The sequence below is a fragment of the Neopelma chrysocephalum genome, unplaced genomic scaffold (genome assembly GCF_003984885.1).
Source record: "Neopelma chrysocephalum unplaced genomic scaffold, ASM398488v2 Primary Assembly neopelma1_44, whole genome shotgun sequence".
NCBI lineage: Eukaryota > Metazoa > Chordata > Aves > Passeriformes > Pipridae > Neopelma > Neopelma chrysocephalum.
The window spans coordinates 14,182,612-14,200,780 of NW_020897703.1; the positions used below are offsets into that span (position 1 = coordinate 14,182,612).

Below are 18,169 nucleotides of genomic sequence, written 5' to 3' on the forward strand. Positions count from 1 at the left end.
TTGCAGGCAGGAGCTTCCCAGGTCATCTTCACTAATCCTCTGGAAATTGTAAAGATTCGGTTGCAGGTAGCAGGAGAAATTACTACAGGACCCAGAGTCAGTGCCCTCTCTGTTATAAAAGATCTGGGCTTTCTTGGTCTTTATAAGGTACGTGCTTCTGCTTGGAGTGACTCCATCGTTTTATGCTAAACTTTTGTATTGTTGAAACAAAAACTGTTAAAAACAAAGACATCTTTTGAATTTAAAACCAATCTCTTCCTGCAGGGCAGCCCCACAGTGGAAAACTGAAGAAACTCACTTCTATATTAATGGCAGTGGGATACAAAAAAATACTCCCCCATTCTATCCTTTGGGCTTTTATGCCAAGCTACAGGGAGTCCTGTATTGCAGACTTGCTGGCTCCTGGCACTGATCATTTCCTTTGGTGGGGTTTTTTGAAAAGTTTCCCTAGCTTTCCCTGTGCGTTTTTCTTACATTTATTTTGAATCTCTGTTATCTCTATTGTTATCTCTCCAGCAGGATATTCTCTTTGTCTTAATAATTTGATGGCAGTGAAACAGTAGTGGAGTTTAGTAGGATTCAGATTTTTAAGAAGTTAAGTGGTGGGATTTGTCAATAAATTCCACTGAAAAAAGCCCATGCTATATGGTACTTCAGCAGAATGCCAGTCAACAGATTCCTTCCCTGCAGGTGTACTTACTGCCATCATTACAGATCAGATGTAATGGAGCAGAAGCTATTAGTTTTCTTAAACAAAGAAGAGTGTTTCTTCCTGTATGTTCTGCCAGTGCAAGGGGTAATACGTAAATTCAGCAGTTATATTAGCTGTGCACTTACAAAACATTGCTTTATGTGATTTGTCCATAGACCTGCAATAACACTATGAAAATGTGCACGTTTACTTTCAGAGTTGAAGGGTTTTGTTTTGAATTCAGTAGATGAGATTCATGACCATTGCATTTCCTCACTAAACTGTGCCCATTTCACAGCTTTTTTTTCTCTTTTTCTTACCTTTCCAGTGCAGCTTCTTTGGTCAACCAGATGATGACCAGTGTGAGGTCTTACTGTCCTCGCTGGTATTTTAGTAGTGCTTTTGTGTTTGGTGGAAAGAATGGCCTGCAGGGATTTGTCTTGCTGTTTCCCTGGCTGTGGGTTGTTGTCAGCAAGATGTAAGGGACTGACCTTTGTCACTTCATTGCCTTTGGACACATAATGTGTAAAAAGTATTTATCCTAGGTACTGATGTCAGGATTGATGTCATGTATGGCTTACAATCTTCTTGATTCCAGACACTTACTTGAGATGTACTTTATTCTTATTTTCAAATTCCCTGTATCTTCTGTTTCCTGAGACATTTTATTTTCTGTGTTATTTATGTGGCAGATAAAAAGAGTTTGTACTTTCTGGGTTCAGGCTGCTTTCTGGATATGAATTTTAGCCCTATCTACAGAATTTATTTGCATTATGTTTCTTTTCTCTGTGTCAGGGTGCCAAAGCATGTTTCCTCAGAGACATTCCCTTTTCTGCAATCTACTTTCCGGTTTATGCTCATAGTAAACTGATGTTTGCTGATGAAAGTGGCCATGTGGGAGGGCTTAATCTCCTTGCAGCTGGAGCCATTGCAGGTAATATTGCAGAATGTTTTCCAAAAGTAATTTTTTTATTCTTTAGCGAGTAACATTTAATATTCATTCAGTAGCCCCATATAAAGGAAGGGCACTGTACCATTGTATGTGATTTAATCTAAATTTGATCACTGTTATCCTTAGTGGGAGGCGATGTAATTTTGATGAGAGCTAATTACATTTGCATAATGTGGATAAACAGCGTAATGCAGCTCAGCAACTTGTAGTCAAATTTGATCTGTCTGTCTCAATGGGGTTTTACTTGTTACTGAGCTCTCAGAGTTGAAGGCTAATTTGAATCTTTGATGAACATAAAATGAGACATCATAAGAGCTCGGAAGAAAATTGCTTACCTAGTTTTGGATTCTAGAGTAACTAAAAGAAACTTTGTTCAAATCTATTTGCTAAAAACATGGCATTAGTTTGTAAAGAAGCTGAAGTTAAAGTATCATACTCTCAAATTTAAAATATTTTAAGGCTTCTCAAACAAGTTTAGTATAAAGACAATATGCAGCTCTAATAAAGTTTTTACTGAATGGCAAAGGGTATAAAAATAGAAGCTGTAGAAACTGCAGTGGTGGATATTTAAACATGCAGCCAGAGATCACCAGGTTCTGCACTGCCGAGAATGAGCTCACTGGATGAAAACCAGGTATCTGCACACAGCCTCTCCATTGTGAATGATTCCGTGTTGGAATCTGCAGTTTAGAAACACCCTTGGGCTGAGCAAGACCCTTTGTTACTTGTTACAATCGTCAGGAATCGCTATATACACATCAGTCACAAGTGCCTGTGTGCGAAGAGCATTTCCCACACTGGACTTGATACAGAGCTTGGCTGCACCTGCTCTGTGCCAGTTGGTGTGTTCCTCATGCCAGAGGGAAAGGAGACCAGCTAGGAAATGAGTGTTAGCCCCGTTTATCCTTTAGTAGTGCAGAGCTGCCAGAAGTGGAAAATTATTTGGCTTATTGTACTCGTACAATATTCATATAATATCTTTTAGTATATCACTAACTTGTGTCTCATACAAGACTTAATTTTTGGACTGCAACCTTTACAGGTTTTCTCCATTTGATTGGTGTTTCTATGTTGCTCATACTAAGTGATGAACCCTATTAAAAACGTGTGTAAATCTTGCAGGCCTAGTTTTAGAGTATGTACAGGAATCTACCTTTCTGAATTGCAGATTTCAAATTCCCAATTGCTTGCTCTATTCCTGTTACACGTGCGCAGCCGGAAGAATACAGTCTGAATGGATCTGCCTGCAAAGGGAAATCTGCTTATGGTTGCTATTAGTGTGTGCTTGTAGGGTTAACCACAGTGCTTCTGTTTTCCTTTAAAACCTCCTGACTTGGTCAGTGACACTTCAGAGTTTATCATCACCTATGCAATGGCTTGTTCAAATTTTAAATTCAATATTAACAAACTGTAAAAGTTCAACGGAAGTCTAAATTAATTTTAGAATTCTAAGTCAGAAGATGGTTTATCTTTTTTAAGGGGATGAAATTTTTACAGTATTCACAAGTATTCAGAAATCTCTCAGATAACAGAGTTATATACTGTGGAGTACATTTATGAAAACCTTCTCCTTTCCTTTGGCGAGAAAGCCAAGAGTGGTGCCTTGGAAGTGGAGATTGGTTCTTCCATCACTGTTGGCTAATATCATGCTGTTGGTACTAAGCAGACTTGTAAAACACCTTCATTGTCCTCAGTCTTTTTATGGCTTGCCTACTGAAGTAAGCAGCATCTATTCTCCTGCAGAATAGTCCAAACAGCAGTACAGACGTGTTTCTGTAGAATAGGTGTTTAAAGCAGTAGTTTTCTCATTAGCACCCTTAACAAACGGATGCATAGCATTCAATTCCCAAATCAATCATCTATGTAACTTGCAAAATATGTTGTAGAGTATTAATAAATACAGCAAGGCTGCATAACTAATTTTTATATATTACATATATAGCCTCTTTTATCTTGTTTTAAACTACTGTTAATGCCAGACCACTAGAAGATGTTGAGAGATTCGTTGTTGACAGTTTATTCTCTTTACTATCAGTTATAGCCTTTAAAAGAAACACAAAACTATACCAAGCACAACAGTGTATATGAGCATCAAGAGTAAGAACCTGCATTTTTGGTAATGTCTAACCCTTGTAAAAATCTGAAAGTTTGCAGCTGTATTTTTCAGTTAGAAGTGTTTCATCTTTTACAAGATCCTTTGTGCAAATTAAATGTGGTTTTCTTCTAAAAGGTGTGCCTGCTGCTTCTTTGGTAACCCCTGCTGATGTCATCAAGACAAGACTGCAAGTGGCAGCTCGCGCTGGTCAGACAACATACAGTGGAGTTATCGACTGCTTTAGGAAGATTCTGAGGGAAGAAGGCCCTTCAGCTTTGTGGAAGGGAGCTGGAGGTGAGAAACGGACTCTCAATATTAAGGCTGACCCCAAACCTACAAATTAGCACTTGCTTTGTGAAGGACTCAAATTAGAGCAGTATTTACAAGGTCTGATTTTGAAAAACTTAACACCTTGTTAAAAATGTTTAACTTCTCTCCTGAGAAATTCTTTCATTTGTTTAACACTATGATTTGTAATATTTAACAGCTCGCGTGTTCAGATCTTCACCCCAGTTTGGTGTTACTTTGGTCACTTATGAACTTCTGCAGAGATGGTTATATGTTGATTTTGGAGGCCTGTAAGTCAAGTATTTGCTATTTAGCTTGCACAAAACAACCACCAAATTTAAAAAAACAAAACTACTTTTTTCATGCATGGGACCCATTAAAACTTGTTGACTTTGAGCACCTGTACTTAAAATTGCAGCATTTAAAAAATCTCCCCCTCCTTTTATATAATTGAGGGAAACTTGCATGCTCCTTCTAAACAGATGAGGAAATAAAGAGCCATTTCATATTTCTTTCAATACACTAATTTGTATTTCCATTGTAGCAAGATAGTTTTGTCCATTTTCCTTGTGGCACTGAAGTTAAAAGAATTTACAAAACTATCAGTAAAACTGTAACTTCAGTTTTGGGGTTGATTTAAAATTAAGTAGTGGTCTGACTTCCACTTCACCCTCAGAGTTAATTAAGGTCAGCTTTAACAGTCTTTCATACTCAGACAAAAGACTTAAGTATTTAAGCCTAAGTAACTTTATTTACAGTTATTTCTTAGTCTAGATTTCATAACAAAAAGGCTTTTTTTCTTTTTCTTTGTTCAAACAGCAAACCTGCTGGATCAGAAGCTGCCCCAAAAACTCGAATTTCAGATCTTCCTCCTGCAAACCCTGCACATATAGGCGGATATAGACTTGCTACAGCTACATTTGCTGGTATAGAAAATAAATTTGGTTTATATCTTCCAAAGTTTCGAGCTCCTGGCATCACCTCAGTTCAAGCAAAAAGTAGCAGCTGAATCCTGAAAAGATGTTTCAACCTAACGAAGTGATGCGGTGGAAAGAGTTCACAAGAGTACTACTGTATTTTTCCCAGTCAGCTGCATGTGTTCTAGCTGAACTGAGCTTGCAAATCTAATTGCTCCTTTCTAATATTCATACATACCTGCATTTATTTATTTACACACAAGGAACTGATTGAAGCTGTGGTTCTATGCCTTGTTTTAACCGGTGGCATGAAGCTGTAGCCTAGACTTTGCCTTGCACAGCTTGCATTTAATGTTACTGTACATATTGTACATCTTTGTACAGAGACATCAGGGCATCTATACACGTACATTTATATAATGGGTATTGCAGTTCAAAATAGTTTGAAATGTACAGATGTTTTGAAGGCGTTTTGTTAACAATCGTGACAATAAAATGTTTAAAAACACGTCAGTTCACTTCTTTGAGTTTAGAGAAAGTTGTCCAGTAGGACAACTTCCACAGATTAAAGATCAGATGCGTCCACTTACTGAACGTACAGGACAGGACACAGCCTTTGCAGGAATGCACTTCAGTGCTAGTTACAGCAAAGGAATTAAAATGCGATGTGCTGGATTGTAAGTGTAAGAGGATACAGTAACTAGATGAGCACAGGCAATATTTTATTTTGCAGCACTACTTTGTGACAAGGAATTATCTGGAAATACATGGTCATAGTAAATGTGTAATAGATCTTACCTGTATGGTAGCATATTTAAAACACAATGAGAGATTTGCCAGTTATTAGCAGACCCAAGAATTTTTACAGGGCTTATTACTCAGAGTGCTTTTTTTCCAGAATAGAAAACTTGTTATAAAAAAATTGAAGGCATTCTCTTTATTTTTAGATTGTTGTACCATTGAAAGATTACATTATTCTGTGGAGGTAAAAAAAAAAAGTTACTTTTAATATTATTTTTATATGCAGAATTGATTGAAGTGGAAGCTGAGTAGAAGTGAAAGGGGTGGAAAAAGCAAAAGCTTGAACTGTTTCTGGCTTAGTGTCTGCTGAAAGTTTCCCTGGTATACTATTTAAATGCAAAAATGTCAGAGGAAATAGAGGAGTCTAGATTTCTACAGTCCTAGAGGAAAAGTACTTATACTGCCCTTGCAGCCAGAGAAGAGATGGGTGGGTTTCCAGCCTTGCTCACTGAAGCACAGCAGCCTCCTATCTTGAGGTTTACGTGTTTCTTCTCGGGTTTAGCACCCCAGAGTGCAGCGTATCCCAGTGGTATGAACTGATTCAAGGTTCTGTTATTTACTTATTCAGGTGATAGCAGACCAATCAGAGATTTAGTCAGTTTATAAAGAAATGGCTTCTTAAAAACTGAACACTACACAGACAAGCCCTCCTTCAGCTCTAGCCTCCAAGCAAGATACAAAATATTCTGGTGCTGAATAATATTAAGTGAGCCAGAGGTTACAATAGACCTTGGGAGTTTGATCACTATTCTGCATCATGCATATATATAACCCAATGACAAGGCTTCCTGTCTTTATTAGTTTTATTCTGTTTGAGGAATTTCTTGTTCTGTACAGTTCTCTGGACAGAGACAGCTTCCCAGGAACCCTCTCTTGTATCTGTATATTTTGTCCTGTGCTTTTCTAAACAGATACAAAAGTGGTGGGTACCCGCTGGCATTTAATCTTAGTCACAGCTTGTTGACTGACTTGATCAAGGCCTTAGGAGACTTTACAATGCACAACAGCATTTGTATTTCTTGCAGCTCTAAAACTGGACAGTTTGCCTCCCAGAACGGTCATTTACAGTACCTACCATCAATGTTGGTCTCCATGTTGCAGGTATGGGTTTGACAACATTTTTAATCTGGACTCAGCTATTCTGGGAGGGAGGAAAACAAGCAGGAATGAATATAGAGTAGTACTAAATTTAATAAATGAAAATTACTAAAAGGTTGAAACTACACAAAACTAGTGCCATATGAACTGCATATGTGCAACAGTCACTGGAAGAAAGTCTGATCTACTGGATTTCTGAAAAGAAGAAGTCTGACAGAAATGTATCACTAAATGAGAAGTAACATTCTCAGGACAAAAACCCACAAGAACAACCGACCAAAATCCCAAGCACCCCCTCCCCCCAAAAACATAATGAAAACAGACGCACTGCTCACTAAGAATTGTTGTGCCCAAAGGGTACAAACCATCACATGATGTGCCTGTTCTTTATGTAGTTCACACGCTTCTCAACTGAACAGAGCTGCTGTTGTAAGGTTGAGGAAAACATGTAGGGGAAATATCTGCAAACCAAGCAGCCTGACTGCATGGGAAGGGGGGGGGACGCAGACATTTTTAACACACCAACACCAATGGAAGCCTGAACACATTTCACTTCCAGACCCACTAAAAAAAAAAACCCTCCTGAAGACAGAACTGCTGTTCCTGCTGCCTATATCTCTATAAACTACTCATAACAGAACTGAGAGGAGGAGAAACAGAAAAAAATCCAAACAAACCAGAAAAGTTAAAATACAAACAATGAAGAAACGAGGAGAATACTTCTGGACATAAAGCTGATCAATAAATATAAGCCTATTTCCTATTTTTAAGCATATAAAACCAGTTCTTCTGAGAAAACAATAAACTTGTAGCAGATTTAAGAACGGCAGAAACAAATGTAGAATCCTAAGTTAAAGGCATCAATACTGGTTTAGAATCTAATTATTACAACTCAGAATATTCATTAAAAACCCCAAAACCACCAAAACCAACCCAAAAGCAAACAATAGGCCCCCACCCCCACTGCAACCAGTCTTGGTGGAAAACTTTATAATGTGCTAAGAAAGAAAAAAATTAACCTTTAACAGAAATTGCAACCATTCTGTTTGAAGCCATTACAAGGTTTGTTTTCAACAAAAATGTTAAAAACCAATGAAAAAATCTTCCTTTAACTTAATACAGAAAATTAGTAGCAAGCCTGTGCGAATCGTCATGCCATAGAAATTAAGTAAAAATCTAGTTCCTTATCCTTTGGGAAAGAAAAATTTGACAATAGCCTTTTTCCTATTGGCCAATGGCTTTGGTAGGAAGTGGAGGTTGAGGGTAGAAAAGAATTCTGTGATGGGTGTAGTAAAACAAAAGGAGCAGCTCCTAGAAACTTTAAGCTACTGCAGGGACACAGATTAGAGGTCAGGGCAGCTGCCAAGTTCTCGTATAGTATTTATTTATGAATCAATATCACCTTTTAATGCACCAATTCAGACAAAAAGAACTTGGTATTAAATATGTATTTCATTAATTCAGGGTGGATTATCAAGTAAGTTTGTAACTACAGACAAGTTTTATTCACATATATTACCCACTACCAGAGTCTGAGGCTTATCTATATATGAACAATGACATTTACTTGGAACATATGCATGCATATCCATGGGTAATTTGAGGAGTTCATTAAAGAATGCTTCAGACATTTACTACCTAATGAAGGTTAGTCTGTGTAATACAGAAAGTTTTAGGAACAGAACTTCTACTTTTCAGAAAGATACTGTTTCAGACTGGAATTTTCAGAAGCCAAGTAGCAAATTCATACCAGGTTAGTGTTTCAGCAAAGTAAGTTCCTTGCAAAGTCAAAGTTAACTGTATTAAAAGTTACACAAATCCAAGAATGTGCTTGTAATTTATATATATGTAAAAAGTGACAATGCAAGATCTGATTTTCAGTGATCTTAATATGTTTTCAAAGTCCATAGTTGAATCCATATATTCCTCCCTTAAGCTATGATTTGAACCGACACATGCTTGCACTTTTAGGATTTGCATCAAATCATTCACAAATCTACCAGTGCTGCCTATTTTCAATCTCTAGGCCGGGATTCGGGTCGCAGCTTCCTCTTCTGCGTCAGCTCTGTTGGCGTTTATTTCTGCCAGCGTCCGACCAAAGCGAGTCCACTCATCACCACGAGGAACAGCAATTTGCTGTGGACAAAGAGAGTGTTATTTAGACCTAATGATAAACAAATCTGTGCTCAATTTGAACAGCAGACCACTTGAGTAATATTCAGAAGAGGGTCTCATAGAAAAGCTTACCTTTATTTAGTGTCACTTTTTAAAACAGTCTGACCGACAATAGCTCTAACTAATAGAACAAGCAGAATTTGAGAATCCTACATTCAAGTATATAATGATATTACTACAAACTTGGGCTATACACCTCCATCTGAGAGACTGCCTCCAAAATGGAATGCTAATGCTATATCCTCAGCCCATCAATCAGTTTTGTACTACTGCAGTACACATACTTGCAATAGCAACAGCTTCCCTGTAGGAACAAAATCAACACTGCTTCACTGCAGTCAGAATTCACTTGTGCCACAGTTACAAAGAAGACAAAGTCTCTACAAACAAAACCATTGGTTCTTTCATCTTATTTTGCCAGCCTTACAGAAATGTTTTTCCTTTTTAACAGAGAGACAGCACACTAAAAAGTTATGCTAGAACACCCTAAATAAAACCCTAAAAGGAATCATTAATTTGAAAATAAAAATTAAACCTAAAAGTGATTCCTGTAATGACAGGAGAAAAAAAAGTGAAAAGCAAGTTGCTAAGTAAAGGGCAAAGAAACTCAATATACTTTGCACAATACATGGTATACATACCTCTCCCACATCATATATAACTATTTGTCCCTCTGAATCACCTACAGCAATCTCTCTCCCAGAATGTGTCCATCTCACACGGTTCAGAGCAGGATTGCCCTCCACAGTGATGCTTGCAGTTGGTACCTATGTGGATTTGAAACACATTTCTAAAATTGCATCAGGTTTCCATAAGCTATAGACTGCAGAACACACCTACTCCCTCTGTGCTGTATCAGCACTTCAACTGATGCGCAGTAGGCAGATCAGAGACTGCACACCATACAAAGACTCTCAGTGACATGACTAAACCAACACAGTTTCTATCCCTTGGCCAAAGTTCAAATGTCCTCTACCAAAAAGCACATCTGCACTCTTCCTGCGAGACAGGAGGCACAGACATGCATCGAAGTCAATGACAAGGAGCCCTGGGATCTCAAGAAAGGTAATGACAGAGGGCAGAGATGAAATCAGGTGTTTTAGCACATCAAGTCCTGTCCAAAAGGCTAGAACCAGGTAATTCCAATTTGTAGCCAGGGGCTGGCATACGGTCTACAACTTTCTTCTATATGTAGTCTTAAGAAGGTGAAATTTAAGTACTAAGTATCTGTCAGGTTTTTACTCTGACCTACCTCCAACAAGTCTTGGAAAAGATTTATACTATACTGAAGTTCATAACTCACACTGGAAAACCAAACATTCAGTTCTCTAAGTTGAGAAACAAATGACACCTTCACTGCAGTATTACCATGGCAATAGGAACAACAGTGGGGTGTGGTAACAGGTTTGTTCACACTGTTAAGCTATAGGCTGACAAGGTCACAGGGTGGGAGATCTATAATCACTTTCACTACATGGATCAGTGTTACACCAGTAGACATTTTGCACTCTTGTCACAGGTAAAACAATTATTGCTGTTATTCATTATAAGGAGTCATCTGAGTTGCAACCCTGTAATCAAAGAATGCAGTCTATTACACAGAAGCTACTTGAACTACAGAATATTTAAGAACAACAAAAAAACAAACCAAAACATTATGGTAAACTCTTGACTTTTTTTTAAGTGTACAAACAGTTTTCCAGCTACATTTGACTGTTAACCTGACTTCCTCACCTCAGTGTCATTGTTGAGATTCCACAGGTCAAGTCTGCCCATCCCATCCACACAGGCAAACAAGGCAGGGTGAGTTGGAGACCACATCACATCATAAACATAATCTGAGTTGTCTTCAAAGGAGTAGAGAGGTTTGTTATTCTGAAAAAAAAGCAAAGATGAAAATGCAATACCCAAACCCTGCAATTCAAAATTATAAAGCTAAAGGGCAAACCAAAATAGAGAACTTCAATATAACTAAAAAGTAATTCACATTTTGACTTGCTTTAAAAAAATGCCTCTGCAGAAACCAGCCCAAAATTAATGCTATTATTAAAGGTATGCTTTCCAAAGCACGCAGCCCTTTTGCTGGCTGCTACTGTAAAACAATCAATAGCAAGACAACATTTTAAAAGACTGTAAATTTAACACATTAAGAATCTTGTAAATCAAGCCAATGATAATTCACTGACAGCACTTCAGACTATTACAGGGAGATTCTAACTCTGCTTCCTCTGCTTTGTATTCTTCAGGGCATCAAACTGACAAAGAAGTAATTCTGGCAATGGGAATGACATATTTCAATTGTGAGCCTCATGAAGTTTAACTGACATCAGTTTTGATGCTGTCCCTTAGTCCTCCACAAAAATTGTAGCAAAACATTTGCCTTATGAATATATGAAGCAACTGACTTTACAACATGATTTACATTTGATTACATTGTAATCACTGTTGATAACAAAGGGCAAAAGGGTGAAAAGAATGGATCAGAAGTATACAAATGATGCACAAGCTGAAAGCAAAGCTTTATGTTGTTAACTGTAGTTTTGCTCATCAGCTGCCTCCTCTTTGCAGGACTGCAGCTAAGAACCTCAGGGCTTCACAGGATTTGACTTCAGGTTAGTGAACTGCCTTAAGTAGCTTACATTATAGCACCACCTTGTGTCAAGGGCTACCAAGAAAACCACTGAACTATCTAAGTTACCTTAGTTGTCCAAAGCTTTACTGTCCAGTCAAAAGAAGAGGTGACAAAAAGATGTGAGAAGTCTACAGGTCCAACTGCTGCATGGCAGTTGATACCTGTGATTGGTCCCTGGTGTCCTTCAAACATCTCACTGATTCCAGCTTTGCTGTTTCAGAATATACAACCAAGGTTAATTTATTTGGAAACTGTACATCTGCAGACAGAGATAGCACTGAAATGCAATTTAAACATAGCCACAGGAAGATTTTGCTGCTTTATATGGATGTTACCTCACTGCAAAAGGCTTCACCACAGCAGGATCGCAGAAGACCAGGCTTGAAAACAGACCTTAAGTTCAACATCTATTTTCTACTAACCCTCAGTGCCAGAGTATATCCCAGGGAGAAGAGACTCATTCAGCAGGTACCAGTCCACACATTTAACTACATTGTCCTCCAAGCAATAGCTAAAACTTCCATTCACACAAGGAACAAAATCCAGTCTTCAGGAATGAGCATAAAACTCCCACCGATTTAAGAGAAGTTTATGGACACGGGGTTCAGACATAAACCAGTAACAATATATCCCTAATAGCCTCCTATCAGGAGCAATGACAAAGAAGGGGGGGAACAGATGGGAAAGATGTTACACAAAAGTGATACAATTTTGGGTATTTTGGAACCAAAAAGCTGTGCAGCGAGGGTGATATGTATTTGAGATGAAACCTGGACACTCAATTGTATTTAAGAAAGCAATTGATAAGATACAGTCAAGACAATTTCAAAATAGATTGAACAGCAGGAGAACAGCTAGCCAATTTAAGATTTGTGCGTGATGTTACTGTACAATTATCTACAAAACTGATACGAAGTTTGGAATGTTCTGCTACAATTCAAATGAATAAAACCACAGTGACCTATGCTGTCCTCATCAACACAACTCATAATACCAATTCAATATTCCAACTTCTCCTGTTTTTAATGAAGCTCTTACTCAGGAAAAAGTGTGCACTGCAATTCACAAACAGCTACTTTGGACTCCTTCAACACAAAGGAGGAAATATGCACTTTAAATAATTTTAGGAGTGCAAAGCATTCAGGGACTCATCTTTTCACTATTTTTATTTCCTTTGAATAATTAAAGTTTGTATTCACCTGCCATGACGGCATGCAGTGTACACTGAGCCTTCTTCACTGCCAACAACAAAGTTGTTGACATCTCCAATAGGGAAAGACATGCAGGTAACAGCCACAGCCTTGGACTGTTTGTGAACCAGCTCCATGCTATCCTGTAGTGAAAATATCAGCAACTTAATTTATGAAAAGAAATATTAACACCTACAAAATCATTTAGATTTTGCAATAGGAAGGGGTTTTTATTTCACTTGTATAGATTGGGCAGGAATAAGGAAGTTTTCTTATTAAAATTGTTTCCACCACTAATAAAAGTGCAACAAAAATATATAAAAGGATCAACAGAAAATATTTGATTCCACAGGGGGGCAAATATTTTATCACATATCAAGCTACTTTAATTCTGGGTGTTGGGAAACTGTTGATTACTGTTTCTTAAGTTATTTAAATTTTTTTACAAAATATTAACCTGGAATAAATACTATATATATCCAAAGTTATCTTACCTGTGGTTGGGAAAGCATGTCCAGACTCCAAGAGCATATTTTCCCATCAGTTGAGATACTAATCAAATTATGAGCATTCTGGGTCCCAACAACATTCACACAGTACACTGGGTGCTAAGAAATGTAAAATACTATCAGAAAGGAATTTACAGGTAATAACTGGTTCTGATATAATTAACATACAGTAAAATATACAATTTCACCTTTTAACAAAGCATAAAAGATTGAACAGATTGTCAAAAGTACAAATACTCCCCTATAAAACTGATACTTATTTTTCTGACACTTCGATAATGCTTAAATGTTCATGTCCATATTTTGGACATTCAGAAAAATCAATCAAGTGCACTGGACAGTTTCCTAGACATTAAACACATCTCAACATGGCACAGTCCTTAAAGATATTTCACCTCCTACCGTGTGAGCAGCAGCTGAAAGTGGAGTTCTCTGCACTGGGGTTCTCTTATTGCTGCGATTATCCCACAGCACTATCTGGCCTGAGTATGTGCCACCAACCACCAGATTGGGATGGAATTTTGCAAATGTAGCTGACATCACTGCTGACTGACAGAAGAAAAACAAACAACAAAATATACATAAACTGTCATTCAATGACACTATGTCTAAAGTAAATGAGGACAAATATCAGAACAAGTTCTTTGCCTAGATTTATTCAATACACTATTTCAATGTCCAATGAACTTAAGGATTCACATACCCTTTCTGACCCCTCAACAGTCTTTTTATATAAACTTCATTATAAAATGAAGTTTTCCTCCTCTTTTCTTTCACATGCATACGTCTGTATTCCTCTGAGGACAGTTTGTTAGCAAAGGAAGGCCCAATAACCCACAAAATTTTAATAATGTTTTGCCAAATTCTGTGCTTATTTTCTTAGAGAATGTAGAAATACATTTTGATACAACAAAGTTACTTCTGCAATGTGGGCTTTGACAGTAACGTGACAACTTGAGGTTAAATTTCAATTCAACTATGTAATTTTCTAAAACAACAGAAAAAAAGCGGCTACCTCAGGCTTGGCATAATGGAAGAGATTTGCATGTTTTTATCTTTCAGAAAACTACTAGAAAACTTTCATCTGCCTTTTTCTTGATGCTTATTTCTAGTTTTCATCCTTGCTCCATCTCCTCAGGTTGTCTTCATTTTATTCAGTAAAATAAGCTGTAGTAGTATATACAACCCCACTCAATCCCCTTCCATACAAACCTCTGTGGTTCAACCATTACACAAGAAGATTTTTTTGTTTTTTAAATAAAGTAAGAAAATCAGATCTCAAACATGACTGAATTCTGAATGATGTCAAAAATTCTGAAACAGGATAATGTTTCTCAGCCTCAATCTCTAGCTACCAACATCTGTTGGCAAATAAATGTGGTTAAAGTGAATGCCAGCCCAAAGAAATTATTATATTGACAAACATCAGGAAGGTACTTGTCCAATTTCATCATCATAAAATCTTGAGCCTCCCAAGAGAGAATCATACCTGGCAGTGAAAGACATACTCCGGGGTAGTTTTCTTGTACTTCATATTCCATACAAGGGCGACCCCATCAGGCTCGTGAGGCGCATCCTCATTGTTGTTGTAAGAGGCTACAAGTAATTCTGGGTACTGCACAGTAAGTGGAAAAAAACCCTCAAAGTAAGGAAGATGACTAGCTAATGGTTCAGATAATCTAGAATCTCTGCTTTCTTTCACCAAAATAGGGTTAAGAAAACCACCTTACATTACAAATGAATGAAAAATTGTCAGTTAAAACTGTAATCGTTACTAATTTAGTTCATAAAACAGCATTAATGTACACATCAGTTCTTTCATCATAACGTGCTTTTAACTGTAAAACCCAGTACTTTTAAGAGAGCTTTCTTTTCAGTGAAGCTCGGAGTTACCTTTAAGTAGTCCATAAACCAAAAGCAAATATGTCAAAGACTTTTTTCACAATACAAACCTTTTGCTACTTTTCACAAAAGATTAACAGCTCTGTCTAGTTTTTGCAAATCATGGCAAGAACGTATTTAGAAATGCAGCCTGTATCAACTGTACTTCTTATTTGAGTCAAATACACAGAACTATTTACAAAGGTAACCGTTTAATCTAAGCATTATTTTTTACCTGAGATGACCAGTCCAAACAACTGACAACACGATGCTTTGACCAACGTTCATCGAAAAACTGCCTGTTTAATGACAGTTTTGCTCCTGCTTGAATCTCTCTATAAAGACAATTAGGAGATATTAATCTTAGATCACTTTTTCAATTAAAAGTATTGGACATTCACAGGGAAGTATTCAATATTCACATTACCCTTCTTTGTCCTCTAAGTCTCTTCCACTGTAGTCAAAGAAAATGTTGATTTGCTCAGAAAGGGCTCTTTCAACAATCCTTGTGGAGTGATCAAAGAAACTTAAAAATTCTTCAGAATGCAAAATTTGTTGTTTTTCCTCTTCTGTAAGTTCATGAGGGGCAGCTGAAAAAAATTTATACATACGTTTTCTAAACTGCATGCTTTCACCAATTCTTTTCAAGAAAGAAAAATGAGTATTTATCATGATTTAAATTTTTACATTTTATATTTTGCTAGCTGATTGATATTTAACAAATTAATTTTAAATTAACGGAACAAAAAGTTAAAAATGTATTGATGCCTTTCTTTACAGCACACTGAGAATGTCTTGAGGTAAACTGTACCTTCTTCCTCCTCCTCTTTTTTTAATGTTTTTTCTTCCTCAGGTTCAACTAATGGTTTTGGTGCAACAACATCATCTTCCTCTTCCTCATCTAAGGAGAAACATTATGGTGAGATTGTGTTTCTACAGAGTAACAGTAACATTCCACATGAATCTCAAATAAGCTGATGTAAAATGGTATCATGCAGCTTAAAATGGTTATATTTGTAAAATGCAGTCCCCAGGATAACATCGTCGCAACCAAAATATCATTGGAATACTGTCTACACCTGGGTTTTAGTTGCACTAAATTACGTAGTTGCATAAACTGAACTAAGACACACAAGAAATTGTAAAGAATCCAAAGCAGAAATCTCTTACAGGCATTTATGATTCCACACAAAACCATGTGGTAGATGCATGTTCTGTGTAACATATTGACACATTAATGCTGCAGAATAAAGAAAAATCAAGTGTCTAAGTCTACAGAGCAGCTGCTTATCTGTGATCTGAAACCATCAGAGTCTAATGGGTCTGCACATGGCATGAAGATGGCTTACATTAGCTTTCAGGTTGCTATTCTGAGAGGCAAATTTTGCTAAGGATAATAGCAGAGAGATTACATTTTTTCTGTCATTCTAGATGCAAGTCTCATTATCTGTATCATGTTTGGCAATGAGAACTTTACAGGAAAATGTGTTTTCCCTAATTGCAATGAATAACAAACTGTTAATGTTCGGGAATACTGACAAGGCTTACAGCACTTTCTGTATTTCTACATTTTATTCTTTGAATACTGTAAACCAGAAAATACCTTTAAATTACTTAGTGTTGTGGAATATGTATTTCCTGGCTTTTCTTCATCCACTTTCTAGAATAAGCTTCTGAAAAGACTCTTTTTACTGGTTAAACAGCTATGTCATCTGCTTATAAAGGAATGGCAGCAGGAGACTGCTGTATGCCTCATCACAAGTAATGAGACAGTATTCAACAGGGACTAGGCTTGTTTGTTGCAGCCTCTCCCTGACCCATGTTCAAAGTTATCTAACACAAAAAGTAAAGGAAAAAAAAATCCACATGCGTGCACACAAAAAGGGTAAAAAAAAAAGGGGGTGGTTAAGGGATGGGAACCAGCTGTCAAGCCATGGTCCCAGCAGCCAGGCCAGCTGACTAGATAGCAACAACCAGATGGTACTGCTAGGATTGTCTCTCTACTATGAGGTGGCAATGGGATGGCACAACATTTTTCTGCCTGACTGCTTCCAATCATGTCTTTCCCCAATGGCAAGCCTGTGCAATTACCAGCACTCCAGGAGGTCTACAGACAAGCCTTTACCCTGCAAACAAAATACAGCTTGTAGGCCATACCAGCTGCCAAACCACACACATAGTGATAGGTTTAAAGAGGTCTGAAAATCTTTCTAACTCCATAGTATAGGCAATAAAAATATAACTGTACCTGCAGGAAAGAAGGCTTTAAATGACACTGTATAATGCACACAATAATACAAACTCCAACTTAATCAAAATGATAATGACGTATGCCAATCCTACATTACTTGAAATTGAGCGATTTTTATGTTCTGACAAGTTTACAGAACTAGGATAAATGGCATGAATGATTTCAATATATGCTCATACTTTTGAACCAAATGGTGAAGGTTAAAATCTTTCCTTTCAAGGGCCTCAATCAGCCACAAAGGAAAACAGTAATCACTGTCTTTTCAGCCAGCCCAACCGCATTTGTCAGCCCTTTCTCCGTCAATGCAGCCAGAGCAATCAACCTGCCAAACATTCAGAATGGAAAAACAATCTGAAAATACAGGGTATAATGCACCTGCCAGTGAAAATGGCCATTTCAAGAAAAGCTAGTGATCTCAGTGACCCTGCTGAGGAGGCGGTGGTGCAAAGGGGAAAGAACCCGTAAAAGAATTCTTAGTGATCTCCACTCTCTTGCACATTGACACTTCCTTACAAAGCATGCCAATTACAGCTTTTGTGCTACTTAAAAAAAATGAAAGCTTTTTTGGGCAAAATAATCACGCAGAGAAACAGAAAGACACTGCTCCTTTTTAGATGGATTCGCATGTACAGCAGACTTGTAACCTGAAAACTGTATAACTTATAGCCATTCTAAAGAATGGAATTCTT

At 37.4% G+C, this 18,169-nt stretch overlaps 2 protein-coding genes across 13 annotated transcripts in view; one reads left to right on the forward strand and one right to left on the reverse strand.

Annotated features, from left to right (window-relative positions):
• The window catches only part of SLC25A12 (solute carrier family 25 member 12), a 48,776-nt gene extending 43,325 nt beyond the window's left edge, over window positions 1-5,451 (forward strand). For all 3 annotated transcript variants that reach the window (XM_027678564.1, XM_027678565.1, XM_027678566.1), the window contains 5 exons: window positions 7-147; window positions 1,487-1,625; window positions 3,874-4,032; window positions 4,226-4,316; window positions 4,846-5,451. In XM_027678564.1, the coding sequence (XP_027534365.1) occupies window positions 7-147; window positions 1,487-1,625; window positions 3,874-4,032; window positions 4,226-4,316; window positions 4,846-5,035 (720 nt within the window). In that variant the 3' untranslated portion in view covers window positions 5,036-5,451. The remainder of the gene's footprint in view (window positions 1-6; window positions 148-1,486; window positions 1,626-3,873; window positions 4,033-4,225; window positions 4,317-4,845) is intronic.
• Window positions 5,452-8,185: 2,734 nt separating this feature from the next.
• Window positions 8,186-18,169, reverse strand: part of DYNC1I2 (dynein cytoplasmic 1 intermediate chain 2) — a 29,361-nt gene continuing 19,377 nt past the window's right edge. For 9 of the 10 annotated variants that reach the window (XM_027678577.1, XM_027678576.1, XM_027678571.1 and 6 more), the window contains 11 exons: window positions 16,041-16,130; window positions 15,657-15,819; window positions 15,465-15,564; window positions 14,838-14,963; window positions 13,751-13,897; window positions 13,334-13,447; window positions 12,849-12,982; window positions 11,716-11,860; window positions 10,752-10,892; window positions 9,659-9,784; window positions 8,186-8,978 (listed from right to left, as the gene is read on the reverse strand). In XM_027678577.1, coding sequence (XP_027534378.1) covers window positions 8,865-8,978; window positions 9,659-9,784; window positions 10,752-10,892; window positions 11,716-11,860; window positions 12,849-12,982; window positions 13,334-13,447; window positions 13,751-13,897; window positions 14,838-14,963; window positions 15,465-15,564; window positions 15,657-15,819; window positions 16,041-16,130 — 1,400 coding nt within the window. In that variant the 3' untranslated portion in view covers window positions 8,186-8,864. The remainder of the gene's footprint in view (window positions 8,979-9,658; window positions 9,785-10,751; window positions 10,893-11,715; window positions 11,861-12,848; window positions 12,983-13,333; window positions 13,448-13,750; window positions 13,898-14,837; window positions 14,964-15,464; window positions 15,565-15,656; window positions 15,820-16,040; window positions 16,131-18,169) is intronic. The other variant, XM_027678575.1, reaches the window with a different exon arrangement.